Here is an 18,126-nt window from a genome sequence, read left to right as displayed (position 1 = left end):
ACGAATAAATAGAGGATCACGCACGTACTAGTACATCCATTCTGGTTTGCAGGGCTTAATTCAAACCTCTCACCAACCAAGGTACTCCCTCCGTCTGGGTTTATTAGTCCCGTGAGCAAAGCAGCAAGACCAAGGCATGGCAATAATTAACGGCATGCAGAAGTTTAAGCCTAATTAATTCCAGCGATTTAAGTGGCTGCATGCGTGCCCTCGGCTGTGACTCGTTGCATGCTGCTCCACATACTGGTTGCGAGCGATTCTGAGTGCCTGCATGCAGTCGGCCATAATTAAGGCAGCTAACTGATGCGAAAAATGATGCGCTTTAATTGTTGCGGGCTTTTTAAATCCGTGGAATCATTATTGACAAGGAGGGAGATAATTAAAGTGCACTCGTTTGACCGTCATGCCGGCGTGCGACCCAGACGGGACGGGACGACACAGTCATAATTTTAGTTTCTCTAGTTTTCCACGGCACGCTGGCGCGCTAGGCCATGCCTGCTTATGCATTGAATTCCGATGACCATCGCGCTACCTTCTGCCTATAAGTACTGTTTCCCGGCCTTCTCCGGTGGCACTGTGACCCAACTCGCCATATTCTCATAAGCCCCCACCGGCCCGACGTCGCTTGCCACCTCCGCCATGCCCCCGCCCATCCATGGTAGGCGACGCCGGAGGTGGTCACCGCCGGAACTAGTGTTCGGTTTTTCAGCGGAAGGCAGACGGAGGGAGGAGTCATTCTATCTGTCTTTAGATGGCAATGCGGAGATCGAGGACTTGTTGGAGCGCGACCGCCTGGCGGAGGAGCAGGAGTTTTTGGAGCGCGATCGCCGGGCGGAGGAGCAGCGTATCGCCAATTTGCGCCGCCAGTGGGACATGGAGCAGCAGCGCACGGACGCTCTGAGTCGCAAGCAGAGCACAGGTAACTGGGCCGACTATGTGGAGGTCGTCGCCCGGCAAATAGCCCTGGAGGCTGTCGGGCACGCATGCCTTCGCGACGCCCATTTTTACTACCAGCTCGTCAAGTGGGTTTCCCGCTTGGAAGCCGAAGCTTTGGTGGACCACGCCGGCATGGAAAGGGCCAACGCGCGCGAGCAACACGCCCTATCGCACCTCTGGCAAGTCCGAGGCGAGGCACAGGACGCCGGTGCCGGCATTTAGCGTGTATCGCAGATGGCGGCCGGCATCATCTAGTTAGCTAAGAGTAAGTTAGTACTTGTACGCTACTAGAGTATTAGTGTGAGTAGATAGTTAACTTGGCTATGATGGTTGTCAACGTGGAAGTTCAGTACTCTATATGTGGATCAGACCTGTTACTTTGCTCTGAATGTTGAACTTTCTGTTTGAATGTATGGAATGGGCTGTTATTTTTTTAAATGGGTTGCATTTGTCCTCCATGGGTTTAGAGGCTGACTTGTGGGCCTACCAAGTTGACGCGTACACAATCAGGAGATGATTGTACGTGGAGAGGATGACAGCAAGGACCCGCCAAGGTCATGGCAGTACACAAGCAAGTGCCTCCTTATTTCAAGCCAATAAAAAATGGCTCCTCCTAGTGGATTTCTGACATCTGGGTCCCATGCCATTGTCAACGTAGTCAATAAATGAGAGAATTGCACAACGAGCGGATGACACCAGGGACCCAGCATCTCGCCCAGTTATTTTTGTGTTAGGTTAATTTGATAAATGCCACTCCAAATATGTTGTTTCCGAGAAATGCCACTGCAATTTCCAAACTATGAAAAATGCCATTTCATGCCATTTCTAGTGGCATTTTTCGAAGTCTGGAGTGGCGTTTTTCAAAGTTTGCAAACTGCAATGGCATTTTTCAAAGTTTGCAAAAATTGCAGTGGCATTTTTCAAAGTTTGGAAATTGCAGTGGCATTTTTATGAATCGCCATAATTGGAGTGGCAATTATCTAATTTGTTTTTGAGACAGAAGCAGGGTGTCAACTGGGCTGTGCGGGACACTCTGGCCTGTCTAGACAGCCTTTTCTTTTATGTTTACCACAGACCAGCCCAGTAGTTTTTTTCTGAAAATGGCTAGCCCAGTTTTTTTGTGATTTGTCAAGTAAGTCGCTTTATCAGGCCTGTTGGGCTGCAAATCTTTCAAGACGAGGAGAGCTTCATTCGGCTGGCCGAGAAAATGGCCTATCAGTAATGAGAAATGGGCTGTACATTTTTAAAACACATCAAACCGGCAATAGGTTCAAATATCTTTTTTTCATTCCGAGGTTTTAAATTGCATTGATTTTTATGTGTGGACAATTTATTGGATTTTATATTGATATACATTTATTTTTAAAATCAGTCTGAATGTGACTCAAAATTTCGGGATTAAAAACAGTTCAGACCGCACCGACATATGCACAATTTCGTATAATTTTTTAACCATGGCCACAATATGGGCTGTAATGCTAACAAAAATAATATGGGCTCCAAAAAAACCGTAAGAATTAGCAAATGAGTTGTAAATTATTAGAAATCATGGCAGATGGCCTATATGCTGTTTTCCACAGATTTGAGGCTTTCCTAAAAAAAAGGTTGACGCACAAGCAGTGACTGTTGGATGTCCATCCAACGGCCGTCGTGCTTCTTCAATCTCTGCTCTTCCTGCTCCAGCCGCTCAAACAAGCGTCGGCGGGACTGCCTGCTCCCTCCTCCCCGCGTCCGGCTGTGCTGCCGCGCAGGCCTCACCGCCCCATCGTACTCCCATCGTTGGTCTAGCCATCCCTCGACTCACCCACACCTGCTGTTATTCTTCGGCGACGGTAGACGAACCAGTAAACCCTCGTACAGTCGTACTCCCCTCCACGTGGGAAATAACTGCCGAGTCTTTCCTGGCTCCGTGTCGTTCCCTTCCTAGGCCTCGCCGTCATCCACCGCCCTGGTGCTCTCGCGTGGCATGGTCAACGTGGTCAACGACTGACATGCATCTGAAGTGGATTGTACGTGGAGAGGCTGACAGCTGGGTCCACGGTCACACGCAAGGAAATGCCTCCTTATTACGCGCAAAATAATGATTCGTCCACCTGACATCTGGGACCCACCGAAAGGGCCTCTGTATTTCGCGGAAAAAACGTTACCGCCGCTGACATCTCGGACCCACCAGCTATATCTTCGCACGCAAGGAAGTGCCGCCTTATTATGCACAAAAAAAATGAATACTCCCCCTACTAGCTGGGACCCAGTATAGTGGGCCTACTAAGTTGACAGGGACGGAGGGCTTTGTCAACTTAGTCAATATGCAAAATTCTAGCTCGACTGACCGTATGATGTCCATCCAACGGCCGTAGTGCTTCTTCAACCTCTGGTCTTCTTGCTCCAGCCGCCCAAAGCAGCGCCGGTCATGCCGCCTGCTGCTGCCTCCCGTGGCCGGCTGTGCTGCCGCGGAGGCCTCACCGCCCCCATACTACTCACACTGCTGGCCAGGCCATCCCTCCACTCCACTCACCCACACCCCCTATTATTCTGCGGCGACGGCAGTGCAGCCGAACCAGTGAACCATCGTACTCCTCTCCGCGTGGGCATCCACTGCCGCGTCTTCCCTGGCTCTGTGTCGTCCCCTTCCTAGGCCTCGCCGTCGTCCACCGCCGTGGTGCTCTCGGTGTGGCGTGGTCAATGTGGTCAACGACCGAATTCCATCGGAAGAGTACTATACGTGGAGAGGATGACAGCTGGGTCCACGGCAGCCGCAAGGAAGTGCCTCCTTATTACGCGGAAAATAATTATTCCTCCACCTGACAGCAGGGACCCACCGGACGGGCCACCAGTACTTCGCGAAAAAAACGTTTCCCCCCTGACTGCTGGGACCCACCAGACGGGCCACCGTATTTCACAAAAAAACGTTTCCCCTGACTGCTGGGACCCACTGGACGGGCCACCCTATTTCGTGAAAAAAACGTTCCCACCGCTGTCAGCTCGGACCCACCGGAAGTGCCTCCTTATTATGCACAAAAAAATGAATACTCCCCCTGCTAGCTGGGACCAACCATGGTGGGAGGCTGACTTGTGGGCCTACTAAGTTGACTGGGACGGAGGCCTTTGTCAACTTTAGTCAATATGAACGATTCTAGCTCTAGTGATCGTACGATGTCCATCCAACGGCCGTAGTGCTTCTTCAAACTCTGGTCTTATTGCTCCAGGCGCCCAAAGCAGCGCCGGTCGTGTCGCATGCTCCTGCCTCCCATGGCCGTCTGTGATGCCGTGGAGGCCTCACCGCCTCCTACTACTCCCACCGCTGGCTAGGCCATCCCTCTACTCACCCACACCCCCTGTTATTCTGCGGCGACGGCAGCCTCACACCGCAGTTGAACCAGTGGACCCTCGTACTCCTCTCCGCGTGGGCATCCACTGTCGCGTCTTCCCCGGCTACGCGTCGTCCCCTTCCTAGGCCTCGCCGTCGTCCACTGCCGTGGTGCTCTCGGTGTGGCGTGGTCAACATGGTCAACGACTGACTTCCATCGGAAGAGTACTATACGTGGAGAGGCTGACAGCTGGGTCCACAGCAGCCGCAAGGAAGTGCCTCCTTATTACGCGTAAAATAATTATTCCTCCACCTGACAGCGGGGACCCACCGGACGGCCACCGTATTTCGCGAAAAAAATGTTTCCCCCCTGACTGTTGGGACCTACCAGCTACATCTTCGCACGTAAGGAAGTGCGTCCATATTACGGGCAAAAAAAATGATTCGCCCCTGACTGTTGGGACCCACCAGCTACATCTTCGCACGCAAGGAAGTGCATCCGAGCAAAAAAAACGATTCACCCCCCTGACTGCTAGGACCCACCAGCTACATCTTCGCACACAAGGAATTGCCTGACAGTCGGGACCCACCTGGTCGAAGCGTATGTAGCGTTGTCATTCTGGTCGCGAACGTGTACGTACATACTGGTCGATGTAGAGGCACGCATGTGTTGTAGTAAAGGCGCGCACGTAGCATGTACACGTACGTACAACGGCCAGGGTGCAAGAAAGTAAATACGGCCACGTACGTACATACGGGCGGGGTCTCGAACGCCTACTCGCGTATACGTACGGCCAGGGCTCGTGTGCATGGTTCGGTCGGAATGGAGAAACTGCATCGTCGTTGTGTTCATGGGGAGGCAATGGAATGCGTCGTGTTCATGGGGAGGCAACGAAATGCGTCGTGTTCATCGGGAGGCAACAGAACGCGTGGGAGCCAACCGGCTTGGACGGAACACGCGATGGAAACGAGGCTTGGCGTACCGCAGAATGGAGGAAACGGCCTTGTGTTCGACCAGCCACGTTTGAAACCGGATCCTGTTCATCGGGAGGGGTCCGGCGTACCGCAAAACGGAGGAAACGGACCAACTACGGTCGAAACAGGGTCCTGTTGATCGGGAGGGGTGTGGCGTACCGCAAAACGGACGAAACGGACTTGTGTTGGAGCGCTACGGTCGAAACGGGGGTCCTGTTCATCGGGAGGGGTGTGGTGTACCGCAAAACAGGACTCCACGGGATACTATTCATCTCCACCGTCGACCTCCTCCAGCCTCCACGGGCTACTGTTCATCCACCGTCGACCTCCTCCAGCCTCCACGAGCTCCTGTTCATCCAGCCTCCACCGCGCGCTACTCCACAGGCTCCTGTTCAACCACCCCTCTCCACGGGCTCCTGTTTAACCACCCCTCCATGGGCTACTGTTCATCCACCCCTCCACCGTCTACTGTTCATCCAGCCCTCCACGGGGTCGTCCTGTTCATCCAGCCCTCCACGGGGTCCTGTTCATCCAGCCCCAACCGGCTCGATTGGTCGGGTCCTGTTCATCCAGAGGCAGTATCGATCGGTTTCAGTTAGCAGCAGTAGCGAAGGAATCGCTCGATCGGGTTCAGTTAACAGTCATCGATCGATCGCTCGGGTTCAGTAACGCGTAGCCTGCAGTGCAATCGCTCGGGTTCAGTTAGAGCCCAACGCCTCGCTCGGGTTCAGTTAGAGCCAACACCTCGCACACACGCGCGTACGTGTATGAGACAAACACGCATCGCTCGGCCCCCGACCACCCACCGTAACCGGGAACTCCCCGAAAGTTTCCTCGCCCTCGCTTCTACCACGGTTTTTTCCGTCATGGACGGCCCAAAGAATGTCATGCAGCTGCGTCTCCGGCCCGCCCAGGATGAAAAGCCCATTTTCTGTCATGATTTTTTGTCATAGAAGTAGGGGCCCACCACATCTATGATGATACCGAGTTTTGTCACAATTATTGTCATAGAAGTGTCATAAGTATGACAGGAAAAAAATTCGTTCGGCCCAAAATGTCACGGATGTGTCTGTTTTTTTGTAGTGTCACCAGCATGAGCTTGATGTCTTCGTCTTGTGTAGCTCTTTGATGACTTGTCCTTCATTTCTGAATCCTTGCTTCTGCGAGAGGACCTTCATTCATAACGATCATCTCTACTCCTTCTTTCTCTTGGTGGGGTGATTCTTCTCTTTTGCTTCTCCTTTTAGGTGAGTCTTCTCTTCCTTTGTAGGGAGCCGTACACTCACTTGAGTAGTGTCCGAGTCTTCCACAATTGAAGCAATTGCGATCATGACTAGAAGATCTTTTGTCATTGTAGGACCTTGATTTGGAACTTCTCTCTTTGCTTCTACTCTTGTAGAACTTGTTGAAGTTCTTCAGCATTAGGCTCAATTCTTCATTGAAGACTTGTTTCTCACTTGATGATGTAGGAGCATCACATTAAGCTTCGTAAGCACCACTAGACTTGTTATGGAGCTCTTATTTATCCTTGAGTGACATCTCATGAGCAACAATTGTACCAATGACCTCCGTTGGCTCGAGATCTTTGTAATTGGGCATCATTTGGATCAATGTGCACACGGTACCATATTTTACATCCAAGGCTCTTAGGATCTTCTTGATGAATCTGTCGGTCATCTCTTCACTTCCTAAGGCGGCAATCTCATTTGTGATGAGAGCAAGCCTAGAGTATATTTCAGCGACACCTTCACCATCCTTTATTTTTGAACTTGTCAAGTTGACTTTGAAGCACATCCAATTTGGATTCCTTGATGGAGTCGGTACCTTCGTGCATATCAATCAAAGTATCCCAAATTTCCTCTGCATACTCAAGACGGCTGATTTTGTTGAATTTTTTGGGGTATAATCCGTTGAAGAGGATATCGCAAGCTTGAGCATTGTATTGCAACATCTTCAATTCTTCCATGGTAGCTTCACGATTCGGTTCCCTTCCATCGAAGAATTCACCTTGCAAGCCAATACATGCAATAGCCCAAATAGCGGGGTTATGTCTAGGAATATGCATTTTCATTTTATGTTTCCAACTAGCAAAATTAGTGCCATAAAAATAAGGACCTCTACGGTGGTAATTTCCCTCACTAGACGCCATACTCTCCTAGGTTGTGAAACCAAGGCTATGATCACCAAAGCTATGGAAATCAAGGCAAATGGAGACCAAAGCTCTAATACCACTTGTAGGATCAAAAGTAGGTCTAGAGGGGGGTGATTAGACTACTTGACCAAATAATAATCTAGCCTTTTCCCAATTTTAAGTCTTGACAGATTTTAACAACTTAGCACAAGTCAAGCAATCAACCTACACATGCAATTCTAAGAGTATAGCAGCAGAATGTAAATCATTGCATATGAAGGTAAAGGGAGGGGTTTGGAGTGGAAAACGCAATGTAGACACGGAGATTTTTGGCGTGGTTCCGATAGGTGGTAGTATCATACATCCATGTTGATGGAGACTTCAACCCACGAAGGGTAACGGTTGCGCGAGTCCACGGAGGGCTCCACCCACGAAGGGTCCACAAAGAAGAAACCTTGTCTATCCCACCATGGCCATGTCCCACGAAGGACTTGCCTCACTTGGATAGATCTTCATGAAGTAGGTGATCTCCTTGCCCTTACAAACTCCTTGCTTCAACTCCACAATCTTGATGGAGGCTCCCAAGTGACACCTAACCAATCTAGGAGACACCATTCTCCAAAAGGTAATAGATTGTGTGTTGATGATGAACTCCTTGCTCTTGTGCTTCAAACGATAGTCTCCCCAACACTCAACTCTCCCTCACAGATTTGTCTATGGTGAAAAGATGATTTGAGTGGAAAGCAACTTGGGGAAGGCTAGAGATCAAGATTCTTGTAGTTGGATTGGAATGTCTTGGTCTTAACACATGAGTAGGTGGTTCTCTCTCAGAAAATGAATGATGGAAGTGTAGGCACGTTCTGATGGCTCTCTCTAACGGAGAGGAGGGTGGAGGGGTATATATAGCCTCCACACAAAATCTAACCATTACACACAAAAGAGCCAACTCGGTCAGACCAAATATGTGAACTCGGTGAGACCGATTCAGTTCAAAATGTGGACGTTAGGATTTTCGGTGGGACTGACATGATTAACTCGGTGGGACCGATGAGCTAGGGTTAGGGCAAAACTTGATCTCGGTTTGACTGATTACTTCAACTCAGTGAGACCGATTTCAGTAACAAGCAAACAGAGAGTGGGTCGGACAAACTCGGTGGGACCGATCGCTCCTTTCGGTAAGACTGAAACGTTACGAAAGGGAAACAGAGAATTTGCATTGCGAACTCGGTGGGACCGATCGCTCATTTCGGTGAGACCGAAATGTTGCGAAGGGAAACAGAGAGTTTGCAATCCCATCTCAGTGAGACCGAGATCCCTATCGATGAGACCGAACTGATTAGGGTTTCTGGCTATGGCTTATGTCAAGTGAACTCGGTGGCGCCGGATGAATCAAATCGGTGGGGCCGAGTTTGACTTTAGGTTTAGGACATATTTGGATTTGAGAATATGGTTGAGGGCTTTGGAGCATATCACTAAGCATTTTGAGCAAGTAGACCATTAAGCAACATCTCATCTCCTTTTAATAGTATTGGCTTTCCTATGGACTCAATGTGATCTTGGATCACTAAAATAGAAATGAAGAGTCTTGAGCTTTTGCCAATATTTGTCCTTAGCATTTTGAGGGGTCCACATCTCTAGTCCATTCCATGCCAATCATTGAACTTTCTGAAATAAACATCTTGAAAGTATATTAGTTCAATGAGCTATATGTTGTTAGGAATTACCACAACCACCCAGGGATTAGTTGCACTTTCAAGTACCGAACACACGGCACTTCCGCGTTCTGCACAGGTTCGGCTCGGTGTCGTCCTTGCCATCTTGATCCAGCAAGCATCGCAAGGTGGTGATGAGTTCCCTCAGCACAACAGCGTGGTGATGGTGGTGGTGAAGCAATCCTGCAGGGCTTCTCCTAAGCACTGCGACGATCTAGAGCGGAGGGGTGCCGACACACGGCGTGGAATAAGCTGTGTATTGTGTGGCACCCCTCCCCATATATAGGTGTGGGAGGGGAGGAGGCAGCCCTAAGGCTCCTCCAATAGGGCCGATGGCCACCCTAGGGTTTTCCTAGTGGTGCCCCCCCCCCCTTCCATATAATGCACAAGGGAGAAGGAAAGGAGGAAGGCGCCCCTTCTCTTTCCTTTCTCCCTTCCGGAGATATGGTAGGAGGAGGTGGCGCCTCCCCCTTCCATCTAATTGGGCGTGGCTGCCTTAGGGGGGCACACCAGCCCATGTGGGCTGGTGTGTTCCCTCTACATGACCAAATAAGGCCCAATACTCTCCCGGTGCCTCCGGAACCCCTTTCGGTATTCCGATAACTTTCTGGTGCATTCTGGAACCATTCCGGAGACCAGATAGCATCATCCTATATATCAATCTTTACCTCCGGACCATTCCGGAGCTCCTTGTCATGTCTGTGATCTCATCCGGGACTCTGAACAACATTCGGTCACTAAAACACATAACTCATATATTACCAAATCGACATCGAACGTTAAGCATGCGGACCCTACGGGTTCGAGAACTACGTAGACATGACCGAGAAACCTCTCCGGAAAATAACCAATAGCATAACCTGGATGCCCATATTGGCTCCTACATATTCTACGAAGATCTTTATCGGTCGAACTGTTATGACAACATGCGTAATTCCCTTTGTCTATCGGTATGTTACTTGCCCGAGATTCAATCGTTGATATCTTCATACCTAGTTCAATCTCGTTACCAGTAAGTCTCTTTACTCGTTCCATAATACATCACCTCATGACTAACTCCTTAGTCATTTTCTTGCAAACTTATGATGTGTATTACCGAGAGGGCCCAGAGATACCTCTCTAATACTCGGAGTGAAAAATCCTAATCTCGATCTATGCCAACTCAACAAACACCTTCGGGGATACCTGTAGAGCATCTTTATGATCACCCAGTTATGTGTGACGTTTGATAGGACACAAGGCATTCCTCCGGTATTCAGGAGTTGCATAATCTCATAGTCGGAGGAATATGTATTTGACATGAAGAAAGCAATAGCAATAAATTGAGCGATCATTATGCTAAGCTAACGAGTGGGTCTTGTCCATCACATCTTTCTCCTAATGATGTGATCCTGTTATCAACTGACAACTCATGTCTATGGTTAGGAAACCTTAACCATCTTTGATCAACGAGCTAGTCTAGTAGAGGCTCACTAGGGACACGGTATTTATTTATGTATCCACACATGTATTTAAGTTCCCGATCAATACAATTCTAGCATGAATAATAAACCTTTATCATGATTAAGGAAATATAATAATAACCATTTTATTATTGCCTCTAGGGCACATCTCCGTCAATTCTCATATGCCATTATTGCTATTGTTACATGCTGGTAATAGTGATGTTCTCTGATGCATTATTATCGTCTGTTATGAAAAAAAGTTCATGTGCTATTCATGATCATCACTATGCCATGTTCATCTGCATCTAGTAGACTAAGTGCTTTATTATTATTGATGCTAATGCTTTATATATTAAATGGTTATGTTGCACATCCATGTTTATGTTGATATTATGCTCATATGCATTGTCATTTCATCATGTCATTTTTATTATGACTCAGCTCATTGCATTCAAGTTAAATCGTACTTTAATACAACTTCAACACATGTTGGCTGAGTCATAGTGCCATCAAATCGAGCTGACCAGTGCAGCCACACTTGCCTGTATGGGAAGGCCTTAATGCATTCTATTGCCATGCCTCTCGCCGGTTCCTCCAACTAGGGAAGGTTATGTGCGCGTGCTACCCTGGCCCGGTAGGCGGCGATAACCTTGTGTACCCGAGTTGTATGGATCCATTGTCCCTGTTTGGGACCGTTTAGTTTTGTTTTGCCACGATGGTGGCTGTTTGATGTCCAGAGTGGCATCCAAGGCCACCCATGACTTAGCCCAAAGGGGAGTTTGTCAGAGTGGCCAGGAGAGTGGCATGCAATAGATTTGTTTTGTTAGAACACAGTTGGTCCACCCGAATGGGAGTACAATGACATGGGTTCTGTGGTGTGGGTACAATGTACTAACCTCTGCAGAGTGTGTAATCTATCGATAGCCGTGCCCGCGGGTATGGGCCCAGTTCGTAATAGGTCACACTATGGGTCAACAGTTAAATAACCTGACTAATAAACAACCCTGGCTCGATGAGGAAAGAAGTTGGTTGATTTTTATGTGATCGTGAGAGGATCACAATGGTATCGTTGATACCGAAGTTGGTTGATCTTTGTGGGTCATGTGATGACCGCGAGTAAAGATCGAGCTCCTTGTGGTCATGTGATGTTCACTATGGTATTGTTAATACCAAGCTTGGTTGATCCTAAGGTGATCGTGTGATGTCCATGATGGTAAGTTGATATCTATGGTGGTTATGAGGTAACCTCTGAACATAGTAAGTCGGATCATGATATCTTAAACATGCTGCATGTTAGTATCATAATTGTCCACATCTTAAGTAATATGTCCATGCCATGCTCATCTCGTATTGTTCTAGTAGTGTCATGTTCATCATTGTTTAGCCTGTAAATACCATGATGTTGTTTGTCTTGGTTGCTGTGAGTTTGTGAATACATTCAAAGTACTCACCTGGCATGTCATGCTAGTTTGCAGGTCATGCCGTGATTGCTTGCTTGTCGAAGATCCCGAGTTTGCGAGCTAGGATACGCGTTCCAGCCAAAGTCCCTGCGGAGTGAAGTCCATCATTATCGTTGTTGTTCCGCTGCTAGAAGCTATTCCGCTGCTTTGAATTGTTCTGTTGCTAGCATAGTGCTACTTTCGCAGACGTAGTGTCGCCGTGCCGAGATATGCCGTTGTAATACTTGAACCCTTGTACCCTGAGTATTTGTAATAAAGAGCTGATTTGTTCTATACCAAGCAGTGTCGTATTCCAAAAGACCTGAACTCTGCGCTGGAATAATACGGGGTGTTCCGGTCTCCCTAAGCTGAGGCGCCACAGCTTAGCTTTAGCATTTAGAGGTAACAAATCTGATTTTTGTAAGCTCTTTATTTGCACGAGCTATTGTTACTAACCTACGTGGAGATTTTCAGGGGTTCTTGTATGTCACGTGACAACTCCAAAACTATATATACACGCGTGTTGTGCACTTTACATACGAACGGTGAACGCCCGCCTAGTATAGCTATCAAAAAGCCCGCTCCCTCCGGCCGGCCGGCCGGCGACATTCCGCGCGTGCAACGGAGCAAGATCATGAACGAATGACGGCCGTCAGCTAGACCGCACAGTGACGGCTACCGAACCCCTCGTGGCCAACCACCGTCCCTCGGTCAGTCACGCCGGTCGGTGCACCACAATCTGCAGCTCAGCCTGACCGGCGTCGAGCTCGGGTATCACGGCGAAGGCGTGCATGGTGACCCGGAAATGCATCGGTCGAATGCCGCTCCCTCGGTTGGTCACGCCGGTCGGCGCACCACGATCTGCATCTCCGCCTCGCGGGCCGGATACCACTCCGCGTCACCGTGATCCGCGCCGGCCTCCAGCTTGGGGATCACCGCGAATGCGTCCTCCTTGCCGACGCGGCGGCGGCAGACGGGGCACGTCGAGTGCGCCTCCAGCCACGTGTCGACGCAGTCCGCGTGGAACGCGTGGCGGCACTTGGGCAGCACCCGGAGCAGCTCGTCGGCCGCCGCGTCGAACGCGCCCAGGCACACCGCGCACTCCGGCTGCGCGGCCGCCGCGGCGCCGCCCATGTCCCCGAACCTGACCACCGGGAGCGCGTCAACGACCGAGAGGCTCAGGCCGGAGCAGCACCGGTCGCACGTCGACGACGCCCGGAACCCGAGGCCCAGGCGGCCGGCCGCGCCGCGGGCACCGCGTTGCCTGCAGTGCTTGGCGTAGATGAGGAAGAGGAAGAGCCCCAGGAGGACGCCCGTGAGCACGCCCACGATGATGGACACGTCCGCGCCCGGCGGCTGCGGCAGCGGAGGCGGCACGCCCAACACGTCGGCGGCCGGCGTGGAGGACGCCGACGACGGCATCGCTATCATCTCGTGTCGGTCATGGGCGGCGCGCCCAAGTCAAACCATTCGAGGGAAAAGGAAAAGGTTGTTGCCTGGCCCGGCGTACGAGCGGTGCAGGGCGTGCGAGCTCCTGGCGCGAGGGAGGTCAGCCGGCGCCTTAAAAATAGAGGAAAGCTATCTTTGATCTGTAGCTAATTTTCGGTACTTCCTTTCGGAAATTGGACTGCGAAATGGTGTGATCAAATGGTCGTAGTATCGTCTACCACGCTAATTTTCCCAATAATAATACAACTCATTATTCATCTATTGAAACCACCCAATGTGACACTACAACGTCGAGTAACTGTACTACTCTCTCCGTTCCTAAATATAAGTTTTTGTAGAGATTTCACTATGAACCACATACGGATGTATGTAGATGCATTTTAGAGTGTAGATTTACTCGTTGTGCTCCGTATGTAGTCTATAGTTCTATAAAGACTTATATTTAGGAATGGATGGAGTATATAATAATGACGAGCGAATCAACTGACAGAGATGTAACGAAACAGCGTTGACGGGCAGTATCGTCCGTTTGGCATTGAATGTGCAGCTGTTGATGTTTGGAGGGCGTCGAAGGGGTCACAGAGAAGCTTTATGCTGAGAAAAAAAGAAGTGAAACGGCATTAAGGTTTTCATAGGTGCAATGGAGGTATCTAGGGCTTAAAAATAGATGAAACCATATTTGGTCAGGTTAATTTTTAGTAACTGCTCTCGAATTTCAATTTCTTAATGTAAGTTTGCCGAGATGATGCGACCAAGTGGCACTACCGTATACCACACAGAAAAACTTATCCCAATCATACAACTCAAAATAGACGAGTTCAATCACAATTCACAGCCGATGAGGATGAATGAATAACTCAAAGAAAGATACTGTAACAAAATAGCTTTTCCACTATCATTAAGGATGACAATGACACTATGTTTTTGTCAGCAGCGGCACTGAAGCTCAGGCTGAAACGACACCCTGCAACGGCAAGTAGTAATTTTGGAGGACTGAAAGTTCCAGCTCAGAGATGATCAGCAACAGACAGAGAGAAATTCGGCATGATCTAGACAAAAGTCTGAACACAGCAAAGACAACATTGCGGAAGATAGCAAAATGCATACAATTGCTAGTCACACGACTGATAAGATAAACCAACACAATTTAGTCACCAAATTCAACACTAAGCTTGTGAGTTTTGAATGTAAGATTACATAGGTACTCCACCGTTCACAAATATAAGATGTTCTGAATATTTCAATATGTGCTACATACGGACTGAAATGAGTGAACACAATAAAAGGTGCCTGTATTACATCCGATTCAGAAAAAAGTTATGCATCCTGGGCTCAGAGTTTTTGACAAAATAACCAAAGACATCATTGTTCATATGATCCAAGTAATGCAGTCTGAATTGCAAGATGAACTTTACAGGTACAGATTTAATTTACCCCTAAATTGAACCAAAAGTTGCAGAAGCTATCTAGTTGCTCATTTTTTCGGACCAGATCAACACAGATGCATGACCCATAACAGCGATTTAACTACTTACCACAAAAATCTCATATAACATCCATCCAATATAGACAATCAGGGGGGGTATCGCCCAAGACGCATATGATTGTTAGCCACCAAATTTGACAATGAGCTTGTGAGTTCAGAATGTAAGATTACATAGGAACATCCTAGGCTCAGGGTATTTGAACAAAATAACCTTACTACCTTAGACATCATCATTCATACAATCCAATTAACTCATATTGAATTGCAAGATGAACTTCACAAGTATTACCCATGAATCAAACCAAAAGTTGCAGTCTTGCAGAAGACATCTAGTTGGTCATTTCCCAAACCAGGTCAAAACAGATGTACGACCCGTAAGAGTGATTTAACTACTTACCACAAAAATCTCATTTAAAAACATACATCCAAATATATTAGACAGAAGCAAAGAAACATACATCCAAATATATTAGACAGAAGCAAAGTATACTGACAATCAGGGGGCATGGCAATTAAAGTATACTGGCAGAAGCAAAATATACTGACAATCAAGGCTCAAGGGGCATGGCGATCAAAGCATACTACAGAAGCAAAACATACTGACAATCAGGGGCCATGGCAATCAAAGTATACTGACAGAAGAAAAATATATCAAGGGCTATCTTCATCATGCAAGGCTTCTAGATTGTGACGTCTAATCTAACTTAAAAGGAAACATCAAGGCACAAAGAGAACAATCAGCCTGATTCGCCACTACCAATACGAGATTGCGGCTGCAGTCTGTAGAAAGCAGCCCATGAGTATTGCCCATCAAAATATACCGACAATCAGGCACAAAGAGAACAATCAGCCTGATTCGCCACTACCAATACGAGATTGCGGCTGCAGTCTGTAGAAAGCAGCCCATGAGTATTGCCCATCAAAAGGAAGCAAAATATATCAAGGGCTATCTTCATCATGCAAGGTTTCTAAGTATTGTTATGTCTAACTTCCTCCAAAGGAAACAACGTGGAACAAAGAGAACAATCAGCCTGTCTTCAGCACTAACAATATGACATTGCATATGCAGTTTGTACTTTGTACGAATCAGTCAATTATAAATCATGAACTGCACTAAGCCATTGCCATGATGCAAATGAAGTTAGAACCAAAAGGGAATTATCAGAGAGCGAAAAATCAAAAGGGCTCTGCTACTACGAAATCATCACATGATTATCAAGAATGCACTATGACAAGCACTAAGCCATTGCCATGACGCAAATGAAGTTAGAACCAAAAGGGAATTATCAGAGAGCGGAAAATCAAAAGGGCTCTGCTACTACGAAACAATAATCATCACATGATTATCAAGAATGCACTATGACAAGCACTAAGCCATTGCCATGATGCAAATGAAGTTAGAACCAAAAGGGAATTATCAGAGAGCGAAAAATCAAAAGGGCTCTGCTACTACGAAACAATAATCATCACATGATTATCAAGAATGCACTATGACAAGACACATAATTAAGCAATCCATAAATAATGCAAAGGTAGCAAGCCAACAGTGTATAAGACTACCTAATGGAGAAGAATTAAGTTATGATGGGAGCACAATTTAAAACGCAGAATGGTACGGCCAACATGCCATCATACATTCAAGTGTTTCACGCAGAGAAGGTTTGCAACTTCCGCAAGCGCTTCACAGCCGAGGAAGGGCTCTTCTTCAACAACTTCTTTGCAGACTTTGCTTTTGCCTTTGCCTTCTTCACCGGAGTGGAGCTTTCCTTTATAGGCCCAGGCCGAACTCCACTTTTTAGTGCACTCCCTCTTGGAGTAGCAGATGGTGGTAGCCTCAAGCACTGTGGTGGTAAAGGAGTTGGAGGGTTCCAAACTAGATTACTCTTCATTGAGAACCTCACTTTCTTACCACTCTTATCTCCATCCTGAGCAGGAACATTACCTTCGCTACCAACACCTCCACCAGAAACTTCTGATGACCTATCAGAAGATTTTGAGCGCTTCCTCTTCTTTGCCACTTTAGCAGTAACTGGTGTCACCGGCATCCCGGCTTCTGCAGCAGCCTTCTCAAACTGCTTTTGAAGATTGGACATCAAAGCCTCATCAAATGTAATGGCATCAGTGTCATCGCCCATCTGTTGGTCCTCTGATGTGGCATCTATACTCTGCTCACTGCTATCCCCTCCATCACTATCCTCAACCTTATTTTTCTTCTTCTTTTCTTTTTTCTCCTTCTTGTTCTTGTCTTTCTTCACCTTCTTATCTTGCTTCGGAGCCTTCACCTCCTCCTCCTCCCCACCTTCAACTAATGCAGCCTTCTTTGCCTTTTTCTTCTTCCTCTTCTTTTCCACCTTTGCCTCATCCAAATCCATGCCATTTTCTACCACTGCCACCATTGGCACCTGAGTGCCCTGAAACTCTGGCTCAGAGATCTTAACCCCAGACAGCTCCAATCCCTTTTCGAGCTTAACAAAAGCATCCCTCAGCCCAAACACCACTTTCCGATTTCCCTGCACGGTCTCAGCACTCGCCCCAATATCCAGGAACCTCTTGCTGAATCCAAACAACAGCCCGACCTTCCCAAGCTTCTCCTCCACGCTCCCCTTCTCCGCCTCTTCACCTTTCCTCGTCATCTCAAGCAGCTGACTGCCGCTCTCCAGAAACCTCTCAAACAAGCTGGACCTGACCTTACTCACCAGCACCCTGTCGGTCGACTTCTCCAGCACAGTGAAGAAGGGGGCCAACAGCAGCTCCATCGACTGCAAGCTAATCGGGAGCACGGGCAAGATCTCGTCGAGAAACACATCGGCGACATGGTACCCGAGTCCACGACCGGTGGCGTTGTCGGCCTCCGCGAGGACGGCCTTCTCCGAGATGACGGCCACGATCTGGGCGGTGACGTCGGGCGCGAAGGAGCGGGCGCCGAGGAAGAGGAAGGCGTGGTGGAGGAACCGGCGGTTAAGGAGGTAGAACTTGTCGAGGCGGTGGACGTCGATGGCGGACCACTCGCGGCGGATGGTGGCGAGGTAGGCCGCGAGGAAGTCGGCGGCGACGGCGGGCGTCGCGGCGGTGGATACGGCGGCGGCGAGGCGGGAGGCGAGGTCGGCCTGGTAGAGCGGCTTGTCGGCGTGCCAGAAGCAGAAGAAGAGGCCCTTCCAGAGCTTGAGGAGGTCGGTGGCGGAGAGATGGGGCGCGGAGGCGGGGAGGAAGTCGGCGAGGAGGTGGCGGACGGCGCGCTCGCGGGCG

General features: G+C 48.6%; 2 protein-coding genes across 2 annotated transcripts; both read right to left on the bottom strand.

Moving 5' to 3' along the window:
• Positions 1-12,782: 12,782 nt before the first annotated feature.
• Positions 12,783-13,367, bottom strand: LOC119361289 (RING-H2 finger protein ATL43-like). The gene has a single exon (XM_037626576.1). The coding sequence runs from the start codon at positions 13,365-13,367 to the stop codon at positions 12,783-12,785; it is 585 nt and encodes a 194-aa protein (XP_037482473.1).
• A 2,967-nt stretch (positions 13,368-16,334) lies between these two features.
• On the bottom strand, positions 16,335-18,125 carry LOC119361288 (ribosomal RNA processing protein 1 homolog; the record flags this gene model as incomplete). The annotated part of the gene is made up of 1 exon (XM_037626575.1): positions 16,335-18,125. A coding segment is annotated over one exon (1,599 nt), but the record flags the coding sequence as incomplete, so codon positions are not given.
• Between the last annotated feature and the right edge of the window lies 1 nt (position 18,126).

Source organism: Triticum dicoccoides, chromosome 2B, assembly GCF_002162155.2.
Source record: "Triticum dicoccoides isolate Atlit2015 ecotype Zavitan chromosome 2B, WEW_v2.0, whole genome shotgun sequence".
Classification (NCBI taxonomy): Eukaryota; Viridiplantae; Streptophyta; class Magnoliopsida; order Poales; family Poaceae; genus Triticum; species Triticum dicoccoides.
Note: the sequence above shows the minus strand (reverse complement) of the source record. Positions and strands in the feature narration are given on the sequence as shown.